Source organism: Cupressus sempervirens, chromosome 8 (genome assembly GCF_028749045.1).
Source record: "Cupressus sempervirens isolate cs-2001-9-10 chromosome 8, ASM2874904v1, whole genome shotgun sequence".
Taxonomy (NCBI): Eukaryota; Viridiplantae; Streptophyta; class Pinopsida; order Cupressales; family Cupressaceae; genus Cupressus; species Cupressus sempervirens.
The window spans coordinates 524,921,162-524,939,767 of NC_143125.1; the positions used below are offsets into that span (position 1 = coordinate 524,921,162).

The 18,606-nt window shown below is 37.1% G+C and overlaps 1 protein-coding gene across 1 annotated transcript in view; it reads left to right on the forward strand.

Moving 5' to 3' along the window:
* Nucleotides 1–18,606, forward strand: part of LOC149543503 (glycerol-3-phosphate dehydrogenase SDP6, mitochondrial-like) — a 178,502-nt gene that overhangs the window by 64,305 nt on the left and 95,591 nt on the right. The window contains exon 2 of the mRNA XM_089798307.1: nt 17,610–18,083. Coding sequence (XP_089654433.1) covers nt 17,610–18,083 — 474 coding nt within the window. The remainder of the gene's footprint in view (nt 1–17,609; nt 18,084–18,606) is intronic.

Here is an 18,606-nt window from a genome sequence, read left to right on the forward strand (position 1 = left end):
GCTGGAAACAATGAAGCTTTCTAGCACTGGGGCATTACCTTGTGGAGCAAAACATACTTGCTCCTCTTTGTGATCTTCATCCTCATGCTCAAGAGTAAGCGTGACCGGGGGCAACTTGCTGATTTGTTGCAGAGCTAGATGCCTTATGGGGCATCCTCTTGATGGTACTGGGTCTAAGCAATCAGCCTTGACCACATTGTCGTTCTCTACAACCTTGGTATCCTTTTGGTTTGGAAGTGGCTCCTCCTCTTCTTGTGAAGAAATAATCTCTACATCTTGCTCATGTTGCTCATGAACCACCTCCTTGGGAGCTACTTGTATGGTGTGACTCTCTACTTGTTGCTGCTGCAACTCATGATCTTCTGATGAAGGAGCGAACCGTTTCATGTCCAAGGATGAACAAAACATCTCCAACTCATCCCAAAAAGTCTCCTCATAAGAATCTTCTTGCTCTGTCTTGAGGGGCAACCTCTTGCATATCAACATGTTCCTCCTCAAGGATAGAGCTATCCTTGAGGCTCTCTTTTCATCCTCCACATCATGGAGGACTGTTTTTTGCAACAAATGATCTTCTTCCTTCTCCAGCAGTAGATCCTCATCTTCTTGTAAAGGCTCAGAAGCCATGATTTGTTCCCCAAAGAAAGGAACAACCTTCTCTTCTTTTTCTTCCTCAACAAAAGAGGGAAGCTCATCAAATAAGAGGATTGGATCCTATTCCTTCTTCTCAATAGCAACCTCTTTGTCCTCCTAAGTTGGCTACAACTTCTCCCTTCATGGTTCTACTTGCTTCATTTCATTCGCCCAAGACTCCATGTTTGGGGCATTAGGAGTCCATACAACTGGTCCACCCTCAAAGAGTGAAATGGTGATAGGTGTGGAAGGCTCATGACCCAACCAGTTTTCTTGCACAGGGAGTGGAGAAGTTACAGTAGCTGGCTCTTGTGATGGAGGGGGCTTCTTGAAGCTTGGGATGACAAATCTTGGAGAAGGGGTTGCCTCTGCTTCCCTAGTTTGAAAATGAGCCAACTGTAGACTCACTTCCTCCTCTCAGGCTACATCAACTTGTCTTGAAGATTCTCCTCAAAATGTCTTTCTCTTTCTCTCTCTCTCTTCTTCTTGTTGTTGGAGATAGGCTTGGTATGCCATCTCCTCCTACTGTCTTTCGATCTCTTGTTGCCTTGCAATCTCATCAAGCCCTCTATCAAGGTCCAACATTTTCTCAGGTTGCTCATCCATTTTCCTACTCCATGCATCCATTCCCCCACTTCTCTCATGGAATCCCCATTATAGGCAGTCAATCTGCCTTTGGGACTCTAACATCATCTCTTTAAGCTTTTTATATCGGGATGTCGGGATTGGTGGAATAGGGGTGGGAAGGGAGTAATAATTTTAAGGACCATAAACAGTTTGGGGCTGAGATTGAAATTGGCAATATGAGGGTTGAGGAATAGTATTGTCATGATATGGGGGGAAAAGTAGCTATTTCTATGAAATGGGTCCCATGGTTAGAGTTTCATAAAAATTGCAATTTCATAGGAAAAATTGAAAATCATCAAAAGATCAAGAATGATCTTTACATACCAGCACTGTTTCATCTTGAAACCAGTACATTTGCACTAGAGTTGCCATGGTGTTAGATAAATGCTTCCAAAGGCTGATGGCACTAAGAATAACACCAAAATTCTTAGTGAATAAGATTGCAACTCGCTAAGCAGTGGACTTATGAGGCTGAAATCTGTGTCCCATCGGGCGTGCCAAAAACTATTGTCACAAAAGTTTGCACCCTTGTCCAAAGTTTTTACCTAAGGACAACCTTGTGAAACATGGAAACAACCTCCAAGCTATGGGACTTGAATTGTGAGGTTGAGTCTCTGGAGAAGGCTGGCTTCCTTTGCTATCAGGATGCACCTAACTACTCTTGAGAGGAAAAGGGAGAAGGAGATGTAAGAAACAAAATTTACCTAATCTATTCTAAGGAGATGATGCACCAAAATAGAATGTTCTAACCAATCTCTGCCCATATATGCACTTTCGAACCATCATGACACCAAAGATATACACATCCAGACTTGTTTTAATCCAACCATCACATGCAGAAAAAAAAACCAAAATAAATGACGCAAGGAAAATGAGATTCACTTATATATCATTCATAGGTTAGAGAGATACTGTCATGTAAAATTGCAGATATTCACAATACACCAATGAGAGGCAAATAGGTCTGGCACAATACATCAATGGCTGAAGGAGATAAGGAAGAATGTCATACAATTCAGAGGCAAAGGGGATTTACAGTAGCAAGCCAGAGTAATGCCAGAGAAACAGAGGGTCCGACCTTAACAAAATTTACAAAATCTGCCTTTATAGCTGAGGCATAACTGAGATATTTGATGCCGTAAACTAAACTCAACCACTACACCTAGCAATTACTGCAAATCTGGAAGAAATCTGATCATGGAACAACTCCAGATGCAACAGTGACAGGGAGAAACCAAAATCAACGCATCCAGTTGTAAGAGATCAAATCTCATGAGATTTGATCATTACATGTAATAAAGGGGTATGGAGATGCATTAACGCCATGTAACAAGGCCCAAAATGTTGGTTCGCATTGAAGAAACAATGCTTGTAACGTGCCATGACTGCAACAAATAAATCCGCATCATTGTCAAAAAAATGTAGGATGGGATAACATGCAAGTTAACCCGTCGCTAAAATTATAGAATTGACCCATGTGGAATAAATCTGATTTGCCCCCAAAGGTGTGAGTTGTCAATGTAGATCTTCATTTGAATATGGACGGCCTAGATGCTACAAAAATATCCCCAACCAATGAATAAAACACAACCATTGATCTAATATCTCCACCTAAACACACAGACGACTGAGATGCACTCAAAATATCCAAAGAAGCCCCAAGATCTAACAACCATCATATCTTTGCAAGAGCAAAGGGAAGCAATGCGAAAATACGACCACTGTCCGATTAAAAGCAACCCGGATAAGAAGGATTCGCCATGTGGCATGCAATAGTTGATCGACACATTTCTTGAATGTTCGGTTGAAGAGATAGCAACGATTTCATGATTTCAAAAAGAGCAAAAAAGCCACTCTCCGAAATGACGAAAATGGTTAACGCGAAATGTTAACCTCGGCAGAAAATGCGCGTTAACCTGCAACTCGGCACATGAAGAAAAAATGACACAACTCGACACATGAACAAGCTAAACTAGCTCGACACATGAAGGAACCAAGCCAACTCGGCTTATGAAGAAACCATGTTAACACAAGATGTTAACCCGATCGAAAAGTGTGTTAACCCACATCAAATAATCTAGCACATTGAAGATCTCTTAGATCGGTTATGAGTGATGGGTTGAATGGGGGCCAAAATGGCCAACAAGTCCTTCAAAGACTTCTCAACGACCTTGTTGCTTGTTGTGAATCTAAGTAAGACTTGGGTCATCGTCTTCAACTGTCCGAAGACCTCACATTTCCATTTCCACTTTCAGGGCCAAGAGATTGAGATTGCTTCCTCACATACTTACCTCGAGGTCAAGTTTTCTGGGCCTTGCTTTAGTCTAAGATCTGTGATTCAACCCAAGGTTAGCAAAGAGCTTGGCTCCCTTGCCATGGTGGAGAGACAATGTTTTAGACATCATTTGTGGGACACTTCCTCTAAGTTGTCTCTTCTAGACTCCTTAGTCAGACCTACTGTGCTTTATGGTTTTGTTTTGTGGGGTCCGTCCCTCCTGGACTTGAATTGGGCCTTGATTGAGTGTGTGCAAATGCTTTTCCTTCGACGTATTATCAAATGTCATCTGTCCACATTGGACAATATTATCATTGTTGAGTTTGGTGCACGTCCCTTTCGACTTGGGGCCATCTTTGATTTGATCTAGTTTCTTTACCGTCTTTGTGGTTTTGCAGACTTTGCGGATGGTCGTCATCGCTACTCCTATCTAGCCTATTGCTTCTTTGTCATTGTCGCCGATTCTAACACTACCACCAGGGCTCGCTCTTGGTACGCTCAGGCCACTACTTTGTTGGGATCGATCAGGATAGATATTGATTGTCTCTCTTCCTTCTAGTTTTCGTTGGATGCTCCTGCTCACCTCCTTCCTACTCAATAGGAGTTGAATGAGCATGTTAGACTAGATATCTACAGATGTTACATTCACATGACCTAGAGTACCCCCCCTGGCGGGTTATGTTTGCAAGTGACTTTCTATGTTGAGCACTTTCTTGATATCTAGGATAAGATTATCCGTCACCTAGGCTATTTGTTTCGTCGTTGGAGCCATGCTTTGCGTATCTCCTTGGGTTCCTAACGTGTTGGTTCTCACAGGCTTCGGATTTAGATTGATCACGACCTTGATAGAGAAGACCAAACATGCCATCTATGCACTTCGGGTGAGGCAAAAACGAGGGCCCACTTTGTTTTTCATTGCCCCATATACTATGAGATAAGAGGCACATTCTATTGCTTACTCAGAGAGTGTTGGTCCCTCTCCACTTTTTTCAGTTACATAGACCAACGGTATCTCGCACTTTATCTTTGAGAGGCGTCTTAGCTCTGTGTCCACATTCTGCAACTCCTCTTCCTACAACACTAGGCTTCTGATAAGCTTATCACGACCTTCTTTTGGCCCTTGTCCTTCACTTTGGGTAAGAAGCGTCCGCCCAACACTCCTACCACTTGTCATTCCAAGTTTGTTAGACCCTGATGCGGATACACTTGACAATGTTAGTCCTCTAATGGTTCTTAGAGATAGACTAGGGCCCTTAGCCGCCCTAGCCCGTACCCTTCAGTGTTGGACTTCTTTCCACTGAGGAAGGACCCCTAATCCTCGCCTCTTCGGTCTTATCTCTTCTACTTTCTATCTAGTCTTTAGCTTGCTCTTTCCTAGACACCATTTGGTGCTCCTTTTGTTTGATGCTTCCTTGTTTGTAAGCTTTCAGTCCCTTAAACCCTTTTGTGGTCTTCTGTTGGACATTAATAAATTAATGTTATCTTATCTCTTGATAACTTGGAAGGATTAACATTTTTACTTAGTGGATAGATGGCCCTTATGGAGAATCACGTCAAGGCATGGGAGGTTGATTTGAAGATTCTAACGGAGGACTTTAAGGTTATTTTCAGCAAAATGTAAATAATAATGACTTTGCTACTCTATTTTGTTAATAAAGTTTTGCTCACTTCTGTATTGCCTTTGTCATTGTTGTCAAATGGAAAGTATTGCAATATATTTGTAAAATTTTCTATAAGGGGGAGTAGTGATATGTTGGGAGTAGTGCACAAGTGTAAATTTTATAAGGGTCAAGGGTAGTTAATTGACCCTTAGCACATTTTTCTTAAGTGTTGTCATCAATGCCAAAGGAGGAGATTGTTGGCATTTGATGCAGATGATTTGTTTGTAGATCATAGAAGGGTGTTGTTATGTTATCAATGCTTGCAACATCTTGTGTTCAAGCTTTAGATAAGCCATGCTAATACAATTGAAGAGTCGGATCATAAATTTGTCTAAATTTCTAGGCAATTGATAAAGAACCAATCCTCTAGGTCAGCGAGTTGAATCAAAATGTGGAGAATGAGTTAAGGTGCATGGTCATGGAGTTATCAGCTACTTAGGCATATCTACTTGTGTTTGTGATGGCATAGGTTAATTGAAAGATTTGCAAGAGTTATTGAAAATTCAAGAGAGGCTGGTAGGAAGAACAGGAAACTAGAAGGATAGTTTGATTTGATGATCATTGGTTAGTCATAACGTCGACATTGTTTTAATTTTCATTTGTCGTGTTTAGGGCCGGCCACATAGATTTCAATTTTGGTTTCTAGCGCGATCGGTGGAAAGATTTGGGTGGTAGGCCGACCTAATTTAAGGCAGTGAAAACATGTGTTACCAACCCTAATGAAATTGTAATAACTTAATGATGAAATCGAGTTTTTGCATGTGAGATGAAGCTCTGATTGCATGGTCATGGAGTTATCAGCTACATAGGCATATCTAATTGTGTCTGTGATTGCATAGGTTAATTGAAAGATTTGCAAGAGTTATCGAAGATTCAAGAGAGGTTGGTAGGAAGAACAGGAAACCGGAAGGATAGTTTGATTTGATCGATCATTGGTCAATCATAACGCCGACACTGTTCTAATTTTCATTTGTTGTGTTTAGCGCTGACCACATAGATTTCAATTTTGGTTTTTGGTGGTCGGTGGAAAGATTTGGGTGGTAGGCCAACCTGATTTAAGGTGGTGAAAAAATGTGTAACCAACCCTAATGAAGTTGTAATAACTTGATGGTGAAATCGAGTTTTTGCGTGTGAGACAAAGCTATGATTGCAAAGTTTGCTTGTTTGATGGATAAGGTGAACAGTGATCGGTGCTGAAGTGGATCTGTAAGATAGGAAGTGTCATGGTCAGATCATTTTCATCTTAGGTCAATGTCAAGGCAAGCCCTAATAAGCTTGCAACTTAAAATCCTCTAGTGATGTCAGTTCTAAAGGGTGAGCAGGATCTCTAACAGGATCTGAAGTCTAAATCCTCTAACCAGGTAGCTCTTAGAAGGAGTTTGAAATCCCTTAAGAGTGCGTTCTTAATAGAATTTTATTTTCGCACATTTACGTAATCAAGTTAGTTCCTTTTGGGAGTAAGCACTTCTTGATTTACTGAGGAAATAAGAGCACATTTTTTAATACAGACAAAATAAGGCTAATGTCCGCTGGGAATAATAAATTTACCACTGGCCATTTGTATTGATGTTGTGCTGCATGAAAATATTCACCACATATATTGAGGCCAAAGATTAATATTTATCAATCATGGGATTAAGTTTTGTGATTGCATGCTTTGCAGAGTGCTTGGTCTTTCTGTCATTTCTATGGCTTTCAACGTGAGAAGAATTTCACATGCATTGTGTTTGGAGACAAATAACCTGAAGCTGAGTATTCCTGTGTTGACATTGATAGCAAAGCTTCCTGGAAATTAATGCGCGACCTTTGCCATCACTTCTTGCTCATTTCATGGAATTTCAAAGAGGCGTTTGCTGTGGTCAGAAGCAAATAATAGTTGGCTTGAGGAGTGTTTCAAGATGGTGGGTCAGATTTGTGGCAAACCATGCAATCTTGTAGAAAGTGGGGTATCATTTGCATAAGGCTATTGTTCTCTGTTCTTGAGTGATTACTGCTCCTATCTCTGCACAGAATCTGGAGACCATACCGGTAGCTCAATATTCAGCGCGTGGCCCAAATCTTTAATAGATATATCACTGAGATAATAGCTCCATTCTGTACATCGATCATTGATTCATGTCCACCATTCATCATTTCTGTCTGCAGGGAGTAATTAAGGTTGGGGTTGTAGAAATTAGTTCTGCTTTCAATGCTGTAATTAATGATGCAAAGCACCATTTAATGGTGAGCATCACTATCTTCTTTATTGTGGACTAGAAGCTGGATACCATATTATCATATTCTTGCTGATAGTGAAATACAAGTAGCATATTTCTGAAAGTTATGGTTTGGTTAAACATCTATTCTCTGTTATGTGTTTTCTATTTGCCCATGCTGATAATATCAAGAAAATAAACGCCTGATCCGAGGAGTGTTGAGAAAAAGTAGTTGAGTCTTGAGATAGGGATCTTTACAGGTTTACATTTGTAGGATGTCACGGGTGAGGGGCCCCAGAAATACTCTAGAAATCACTTGATGGGGAAGTGATTTAAGGATGAACCTGTGGCATCACTCAATGATAATAAGCTCCAGCATTCATACCTTGTTGGTGCAATGAAACTAATAAAATGGGTCCTTTCTGTACATTGATCATTGATTCATGTTCACCATTCATCATTTCTGTATGTGGGGAGTAATTAAGGTTGTGGTTGTAGATATTAGTTCTGCATTCAATGTTATAATTAATGATGCAAAGCACCATTTAATGGTGAGCATCGGTATCTTCTTTATCGTGGAGTAGAAGCTGGAGATAATAGCTCCATTCTGTACATTGATCATTGATTCATATTCACCATTCATCATTTCTGTATGCCGGGAGTAATTAAGGTTGGGGTTATAGATATTAGTTCTGCTTTCAATGCTATAATTAATAATGCAAAGCACCATTTAATGGTGAGCATCAGTATCTTCTTTATCGTGGAGTAGAAGTGTAATATTCTGCCCTTAATTTTGACAATGCTGATGTAAAACTGAGATGAAATTTTCGTAACAGTTCACAGTTCCTCTGTATGAAACTTAAGAAAGTGCTATACTGGTTACCGGTTGTTAGAAATAACAAACTATAGAATAGTGCAAGGAAGCATTACGTCAAACAGTTGGGAGTAGTCCACAGATTTGTAACTATCAAGTAATTTAACAGCACTGGAAGTGTTTTTATATTAGAACATAACAAGGATACAACAATACAAACATTCTTCTTCCAGACTTCAAGTTCTAATGTGTTCACACTTAATATAATATTCAGCAAATTTGAAACAACTGACCAGTTCATAAACAATCCAAAATGGACATATGATAAAACATACAGACCTCTTACTCCATAATCAGCTGTAAGAACTGTGCAACCAAGTCTGCTCCCTCCTTGAACTGCTGAAGTATAACACGCCCAGTATTGTGTCGATGGTATGTATTTTCCTGAGGGCTGTTGGTAATCCGACTGACCACGAGTTCAAAGCCAACCCGCGTTTTTATCATAACCCGACTGAAAACCTGAACCACGGCACTCTAGTCGGCCGGACATGACTTAGTAAATAACCTTGACTCAATGCAATATGTATTCAACCTCGCCCTGTTAGTATCCTTGTCATTGCGGAATGGTGGGAATAATCAACCCGTGCTTGAAATAGTCAGCACGTGAACACCCTGCAGCAATATATATAGTTGACGTTTTTTCAAACCCACAATTTTTACAACTGAAAATGACTGATATTTCCACCCGCCAAAGGTCAAATGTCCTCAACCAGGTATATCTGACTGGGTAGAGGAAATACTCCAAGATGTCCCACTGTATCAGGCTGACCTGTACATAACTATGGCAATAGGAGTCTCCATAAAATGACGTCCAAGCAGCAATGCAAAAACCAGTGACTCTTTTGGATTTTTTTTTCTTATTATTTCACCCAGGATAGTTCTTCAAACAGACTGTAGGTAGAGATTTCAAATTTAACAAGTGAGCACCACAGACTGAAAAATAATCAAATAACTCTTACCTCCAGAACTTGCTCTACTGAAATCTTTCTTACCTGCCAATTTTTTTGCCCAATTCTGTATCATACCAACTAGGAAAGAAGATTAGGGGAACGCCCAACCTTCTTGAAAATCTCAGACTTGAGAGTTTTCGTCCTCAAGACTCAACCAGTCACATTTAAGCAACTAGAACTCGGTGTTTGATTTCATAAATCTCTTGTGTTGCTAATCCCAATGCAAACCCGTATATATAGCCTCGGAATGAGGGAAAGTACAAAGAGCAAGCAATGTGGGATTAAATGTCATTTTCGTCCTGTAGTCACTTAAAGCTATTTATAAAGTAAATAACTTTAAAACATTAAAAATGACTTAGCTTTGCACATTTTAATAAAGTTCTGGAATAAATTAAATTAAATCCCCATTGTGACTGGAAAGTATCCTGTTATAAATAGTTATTAATCTATCCGGATGTGGAGATAGATTAATCCTGTTGCCCAGAACTAAAATTGAGAAGGGGACATGACAAGAAGCTGGATACCATATTATCATATTCTTGCTGATAGTGAAATATGAGTAGCATATTTCTGAAAGTTATGATTTGGTTAAACATCCATTCTCTGTTATGTGTTTTCTGTTTGCCCATGTTGATAATATCAAGAAAATAAATGCCTGATCCGAGGAATGTTGAGAGAAAGTAGTTTGAGTCTTGAGATAGGGAACTTTACAGGTTTACATTTGAAGGATGTCACGGGTGAGGGGCCCCAGAAATACTCTAGAAATCACTTGATGGGGAAGTGATTTAAGGATGAATCTGTGGCATCACTCAATGATAATAAGCTTGTTGGTGCAATGAAACTAATCAAATGGGTCCAATTCATTCTTTTTGTAGTAGTGGTCCATACTCTTTTGTCCATTTGGATTTTGGTTTATCAGATGTGTACTTTTTGTAAGAAAACTAATTATATCATATGCAAGACGATAAAGTACTAAAGTAGGAAGTAAATATGACATGTTTTGGGAAGGAAGAAGCATGTGTACACGATTCTAAAGATTATGTTTGGCTCATTAGCACCCATATTGCTGGAGTCCGAGTCAGCATCTACACCCTTATGAAAACAAAATCATTTTTCTGCTATTTGATTTTTTTATATATCCTGTACTGTTGCAACTATGGTTTTAAGTGTTCTTTTCAAGATATCATTCAAAATTTGGTTTTTCAAAAGTTTCATTTAATACTGTCCATTTGTTTCTTACTTATATAAAATAAATTTTAGTCATTAATTTAGATCAAACTTTATAGCTTTGCATTCCTGGATTTCTACATTTGCCTTAGATTTCCTATGAGTGTCTCTGTTTCATTACGGTTTCAGATTTTGAAAAATTTGGAGCTCAAGCAGGTTTTAAGTTGGATTTGTAACACCATCTCAGAGTAGTTTGATAACATTAACTGCAAATTTGGCATAGATTGATAATGTTTTTAACTTTGTAGAGAAATTTCTTATCTTATAGGAATTCCTATGCTGGATGAATATCTTTTCCATAATGTCCACGGTTCACTAGTAAAAGTGGCACATGAAGCTCTTTTTATTTCATATTGGCAACAAGGACAAAATAAATGGTTATAAAATCATGCTTTGATGACCTTTTGCAAGTTTACCTTTCTGATTTTATATCTAATAACTTGCGATTGCATATAAACTGCATTAGTGTTTTTTCATTATCAGCTAATTGAGCAATACAATCTATTTTTCTGATGTCTTCTGGTATACTGGTCACTGCATGCACGTAAAACAGGTACAAAATTCACATATTTTCTGCTTGCAACTCTTTTAAGTAGGGCCTTTTTGTAATAAATTGTACAATTTTAGATGCTTGTATCTCCTCAGTGTTCTAAGATTTCAATTATCCAATCTTTGATAAGAGGATCTTTTGTTACTGTTTACACTCAACTGATCTTAGATAGGATGGATTACTACTGAAAAATAGCATGATGTTTACCAATGAAGGGCTATCCTAAGCATCCATTGTGGTAGATCAGTAATGTTGGATTTGCCAATATAGAAGATTTTGAATGGTTTGTATGGTGAGATCACAGTGCTAGATGTGAAATCTTGACAAGGATCTGCAATCAAAATCATTTTTTGAATGATCTCTCTTTGTTTTTTGGAAACATGGATCTTCCAACTGAAGCGTGTGGAGGAGCAAATTTACCTTCATCTCTGCTTGTTCTCTCATAGCTAGCAACATTTTTGTTTAATTGTCATTGCAAGGGTTCACACCTTTGCCTTGTTTATTGTCAGATTAAACTTTGTGTAAATTCCTTTTCAAGTTCATCACACAGTGAGCAAGGATTTTGTTTATCTTGAATTTTCACATAACTTTGTCCATTAATTATCTCCATGCTGTACATGGAAACTGTAGATTAAAGGAGGAAAATAGTTTTCAGAAGATGAACCCCTTAAACATACGAAGAAATCAGTCCATGTATTCCTGATATTTTGTTGATGTGTTAGTTGATAAGGACAAAACTCATTATTAAAATTATGATTTGCATTTATATGATTATTATTATTTACATGGTGATATCTATAGTATCTATCACCGAAGGTGGCAAATTGTTTGAGTTTCATCGGGAGTCATGTACCCGATGGGACGTGACTCACTCCTTCCTTATTTATTCGTTGTCCCATCGAGATCTCTGAATATCTAGAACACAAAAAACACAGCAGTCTTCAAAGGTTTGACCTCCACAGTAAAGGTAGTTGATTTCCATTTTTTATATTACATTTCATCTATCAAAGTAAGCGCAGTGGAAGTGTGGTGGGTCCTTAACCGAATGTGGGGGAATTTATGTTAAGTGTATATATATATATACACACACACACCCTTAACATACCTTGCACAATACAATATTGCATAGTGTTTTGATTAAATCTTATTTTATAAGTCTAAATTTTAACATGGTATCAGAGCAGGCCTGAAAATTGGTCTGATTCAGACTTCTCTATACTACACCCAAATATTCTCTAAATTTGTTAAATTCAATGGCGAACGGTATGAGGATAGAAGACAGACTAGAAAGTGATTCAGACTTTGCAGGATGGAAATTGCAGATGAAATTAACATTAAAAGAGAATGGGTTAAAGTAACTTATTGAAAACTCTGAACCACCCAAAGAAAGTGATGAATTGGCAAATTGGGAAAACGACAACACCAAAGCCATGAAGTTAATTGTGGATGGTGTTAAAACTCATTTACTTCCAATCATAGCAGAGCTAGACACAACATATAAAATGTACAAAGCTCTTGAAGATATGTTTGAAATCAACAATACCATCGAGATTATCACATTAAGAGACAAACTCTCTAACATCAAAATGAATAAGGGAGAAACGATATCTTCATACTTTATAAGGATAACCGGGTTAAAAAATCAACTGTCAACAATAGGTCATATTTGTGATGGGAAGGAACTAACCATAATGGCTTTAAAAGGTCTCCGACATCTTGCGATACATTCAGACAAGGAGTATGCTCTCGATCAAAGTTTCTTAAACTTGGCAGACTCAAAGCAGATTGCATACAAGAGGAATGTATGTTAATATCTCGAGGCATAGATATCTCCTCTACAAAAGAATACATACAAGCTCTTTCTAACTCAAGTAAATAAAAGAAAGAAGAAACAAAAATTTAAAGGAAAGAGAAGACAACTAGACTTCTCCAAAATGCAATGCTTCAGATGTGATAAGTAGGGACATCCAGCATTGAAATGTCCTGATAGGCTAAAACAACAAAGCCACATTTGCTCAATTAAACAATTCGAATGGAATTTCAGAGAATAATGCTTCCTATTCAGCCCTTTCTAGTGAAGTATCAAATAGATCAAATACCTATGTAATTGACAGTGGAGCTTCCCGTCATATCACTGGTTTCAAAGAACAATTTGATTCAATTAAAGAAGACTATGTTGATAATGTAACCATTGGAGACGACACCAGTTTTCCTGTAAAAGGCATTGGGATTCGTGTAATAAACCTAAATTCAGGAACTTCAATAGAACTGAATAAAGTTCTTTATGTACTAGGTATAAAGAGAATTTTGATGTCTATATCTGTACTTGAAGATGAAGGATACCGAGTCACATTTATGGAGGGTAAAGTTTTAGCCTAGCCGAAGAATTCAAATATGGAAAATGCTTACAAAATTGGCAATGTCTGTATCTTCTCTAGGAGGTTTCTCTTTCTACATCATCTTTGTCGATGATCACTCTAGAAAGACATGGATCTACTTTCTTAAATGCAAAGAATCTGAAGAGATTTTGAAAGTTTAAAGAATTCAAAGCACTTGTAGGAAACTAGTGTGGTAAGAAAATTAAAACTCTAAGAACTGATAATGATAAGGAATATACTTAAGATATTTTTCAAAACTATTGCAAAAATGCTGGGATTAAGAGGGAGTTTTCAGTACCCTACAATCAATGACAAAATGGGGTGGCAGAAAGAAAGAACAAAACTATTGTGGAATCCCGTAAAGCCATAATTGATGATCAAAACTTAGAAACCTTTCTTTGGGGTGAAGCCTCTAACACTGCTGTTTATATTCAGAATAGATGTCCCCACTCTCGTCTTGATCTTAAACTCCAGAAGAAGTATTTTCTAGGAAGAAACCTGATTTCAGTCACCTAAGGATATTTGGGTGCCATGTTTTTATTCACATTCCAAAAGATAAAAGATCTAAACTAGCACCCTTAGGAAAAAGAGGAATCTTTATAGGATATAGTGAACTTCTAAAGCATATCACATATACATCACTGGGCAAAGAAATATTGAATTGAGTACAAATGTAATATTTGATGAAGACACTGTATACAAAAGATCTAAATTTGAAAATGAATGAAATAATGAAGAAAATATAGAAGAAGCATCCTCTAAGATTGAGAGGGAGAATCAAGTAGAAGAAGAAAATCCCACTGAACCTATGGATATGACTTACATTTCTAAAGAAAAGAAGCGACCATTAAGGGCTAGAAAACTAATCGAAGAAAATAGTTCAGCTCCTTTAGAATCCATTAGAGAAAGAAAACATCCAAATATATTTTCTAGTTATACTGCACTCATGAGTAAACTATCAAATTTTGAACCTTCAAATATAAGAGACACCATTAAATAACAAAACTGGAAAGATGCCATGACTGAAGAATATAACTTTATCCTTAAAAACCATGTTTGGGATATTGTTCCTAGACCGAAAAATAAATCCGTCGTATTTTCAAAATGGTTAATCAAAATTAAACATTCTCCAGATGGAAGTATTGAAAAATATAAAGCTAGGTTTGTTGCAAGAGGTTTCTCTCGAAAGGAAGGAATCGACTATGAAGAAACTTTTGCACCTATAGCTAGATATACCTCTATTAGATCTGTCATAGCCATTGCTGCCTCTAAAGGATGGAAAATTCATCAAATGAATGTCAAGATTGCATTTTTAAATGGAGTCATAGAGAAAGTGTATCTTGAGCAACCCGAAAGATTTGTTGTACATAACCGACAGTCACATGTTTGCAAATTAAAGAAAGCATTGTATGGACTAAAACAAGCTCCCCAAGCTTGGTATGAACGAATAGACCATCATTTAACTAAACTTGGCTTCACTAAATATGATGAAGAAGCAAACTTGTACTTCAAAGTACAAAAAGGTGATATGTTGATTCTAGTATTATGTGTGGATGATCTATTGATTATAGGAGAAGATCATCTCATTGCAAACTGCAAACAAGACCTAGCATCTGAATTTGATATGAAGGATCTAGGATTTTTAGACTATTTTCTAGGACTAGAAGTATGACAACATACTAATGAGATCATTCTAAATCAAGGGAAGTATACATTGGATATACGTAAACACTTTGGAATGTTGGAAAGCAAACCCATGAAGACTCCTATAGAAACAAATTTGCAGAAGTTGAAAGAAGCTACTAAAGATTCTGAGAATGTTGATCCTACTCTCTATCGACAAATTATTGGAGCCCTAATGTACTTGGTAAATACAAGACCTGACATTTGTTATGCATTGAATGCCTTAAGTCAGTTTATGTGTGAACCCAAACAAGTTCACTTAGTAGTAGCAAAACACATCCTTGAGTATCTTCATGGGACGATTGAATATGGTCTAAAATACACAAATGTTGAATTAAATCTAAGTGGTTTATATTGGTTTAGATTGGGTTGGAAACTCCTTAGATCGAAAAAGTACAACAAGATGTTGTTTTACTTTGGGATCAACAATGATATCATGGTTTAGTAGAAAACAATCATTTGTAGCTCAAAGCTCTACTGAAGCAGAATATATAGCAACATCCATGGGAGCTCGAGAAGCGGTATGGTTGAGAAAGCTTCTAGTCAGATTGTTTGGAAAGCATCTACCACCTACTATTATCTACTGTGATAACTAGAGATGCATCAAACTCTCCCTAAATCTAGTATTTCACAACAGATCTAAACATATTGTGATACCTTATCACTATGTACGAGACATGGTTGAAAAGAATGTGATCAAGTTGAAATACATCAGTACAGAGAATCAGATTGCCAACATTCTTACTAAATCTCTTGCTGTGAAAAAAGTGAAACATTTTTTTAAAGAGCTTTGTTGTAAATTTTGAGAAAACATCTCAGATAGATTGATTATTGTACTTTGTATATATATATTGTAATTTTTTATGAAACCTGTGTATTTCATAAGGAAGTGACGACTTTCAAATGATTTCACTTGTTATTAGGACAAGTTATTGAAAGGTGACGACCTTACAATAACTTGTATCATGATATACATAGTGTAAATGTTTTCATGAAATACTTCATCTTATAAATCAACAACTAGGCGTTAGATGCCATTAATTGACTATCTACAAGTTGCTTGTATGGATATATCTTCGATACTTGGTGAATATCCTGCCTTGATATTCTGATAGGCCATTACCACTTTTGAGTATTTGGTGAATACTATTCAGTTGATGTTCTGATAGGCCATTGCTTAGAGTACTTGGTGAATATAATTTGATTGATGTTCTGATAGGCCAATGCTCAAATTAAAATGCTATTAAAATATAAATGGCGAGTGTCATGAGTTGACACTCGAATGGGACAATATCTTTATGCTATCATTTAATAAAAAGTCTTTTGATCAAAGATTTCTTGGATTGTTTCTCTTCATTTGTTGTCTTCGCATTTCTTTTTTTTTCCTTCTAAACTAAGAGGGAGTGTTGATGTGTTAGTTGATAAGGACAAAACTCATTATTAAAATTATGTTCCACATTTATATGATTATTATTATTTACATGGTGATATCATAAATTCATTATATATATATCTATATATATATATATATTGAAGACCTTATATATTAATGCATTAATAAAAATAGATCGGGGTCAATAGTATTTATCACCGAAGGTGGCAAATTACTTGAGTTTCATTGCGAGTCACGTACCTGATGGGACGTGACTCCAATGTGGAGTCATGTCCTATCAGCGACATGACTCACTCCTCCCTTATTTATTCCTTGTCCCGTCAAGAGCTCTGAAATCTCGAACACAGAAAACACAACAGTCTTCTAAGGTTTTGACCTCTGTGGGAAAGGTAGTTGATTTCCATTTTATATTACATTTCATCCATCAAAGTAAGTGCAGCGGAAGTGTGGTTGGTCCATAACTGAATGTGGGGGAATTTATGTTAAGTGTGTGTGTGTATCCTTAACATACCTTGTGGAATATAAACAATATTGCATAGTGTTTTGATTAAACCTTATGTTATAAGTCTAAATTTTAATAGTGTGGGATGCATCTCTCAATTTAATCTGCTTTTTTAAAGCATGGGAACCAAGTGGAGGTTTTGAAGCAGTAACACCTGCCCTTACCCTGAAATGCTTCTCTTCGCACTCAATAGCTCACCTTAAAATATTGTGCAATTCTTGAGACCATTTTAAATTTTAAACATGTCAACGATCTTTGTTGTGCCATTTCTAGATAATATTTACAGGCACATGCTTTATACTAAAATGTGCCTTTTGGAACATTATGCTGAATATGCCGAATTTGCAAAAAGGGAACTTATTTGATTTGTAAAACTTATCTGGCTAGGGTTGAAGGGAAGTTGTCTTATTTGTTCAACTTATGAAACAAGGAATAGACATTGTATTTATTGTTAGCCTGCATGAATGGCAATTGTTTGCATCAAAGCAATCCAATGACATATACGGAATGTGTTGAAGCACAAACTCGATAATTTTTCTAATTTTACAAATTAGATTTCTGATAGTAAGATTTAAATTTTAATTGATTATGTTTTGTTGCTGTTTTTAGTTTCTATGAATGCTTAGGTGAGGTTAATATACTACTTTTATTTTTGTTGAAACAGGTGTCCGTTACTTGGAAAAGGCAGTATTTAACTTTGATTATGGACAGTTAAAGTTGGTCTTTCATGCTCTTGAGGAGCGGGATCGAATTATCAAGAATGCACCACATCTTTGCAATGCGTTGCCGACAATGACTCCTTGTTATAGCTGGTTTGAAGTCTTATATTTTTGGGCTGGGCTAAAGCTGTATGATGTAGTTGCAGGAACACGAATGCTGCATTTGTCACGATACTGTTCAGCGCAGGAGTCAGTTGAACTCTTTCCAACTCTTGCAAAAATGGGGCATGATAAAAGTTTGAAGGGAACTGTAGTTTACTATGATGGGCAAATGAATGATGCACGCCTTAATGTTGGATTGGCCTGTACAGCTGCATTAGCAGGTGCAGCAGTGCTTAATCATGCAGAAGCCATAGCACTTAACAAGGATGAACTCACTGACAAGATCATAGGTGCTCGTGTTCGGAATAGTTTGACAGGTAACGTATGGCTTTACTTTAGTAGCATTCATAGAATCAGATGTGAATTTCTATAGATGGTATCTAGATTGCTAATGAAGTTAAAGAATTTACTCTATTGATTTTTCATGATTAGTATTAATCAGTATAAGGATTGCGTAATCTTTTCTTGCAGAAATATTCTTTGATTTTTTTTCTGGCTAGTAACCAAAAATTGAAAATATGACTGCAGTCAACTCTTTGTTTGCAAGATATATGTTAGTTTACAATGATGTAAATAGGAGATTAAATATCCCTTCTTTTGATGCGCCTATCAGCCTTTGTTGGTGAACTTCCCAGAATTTCCTGTCTTCATTTTCTTAATGTTCATGAAAAGACAAAAATGTGCATTCATGGTCATGGTCCACCATATATATACCTCATATTGCATTTTTAATTAATGACCTATTATTTATGCTCTTGTTTAGAGCATAGTTCCCAAACTCGGACTCGGCTCGGACTTTGCAAGGCGGATCCGACTCGTGACTTGGTTATGACTCGCCAA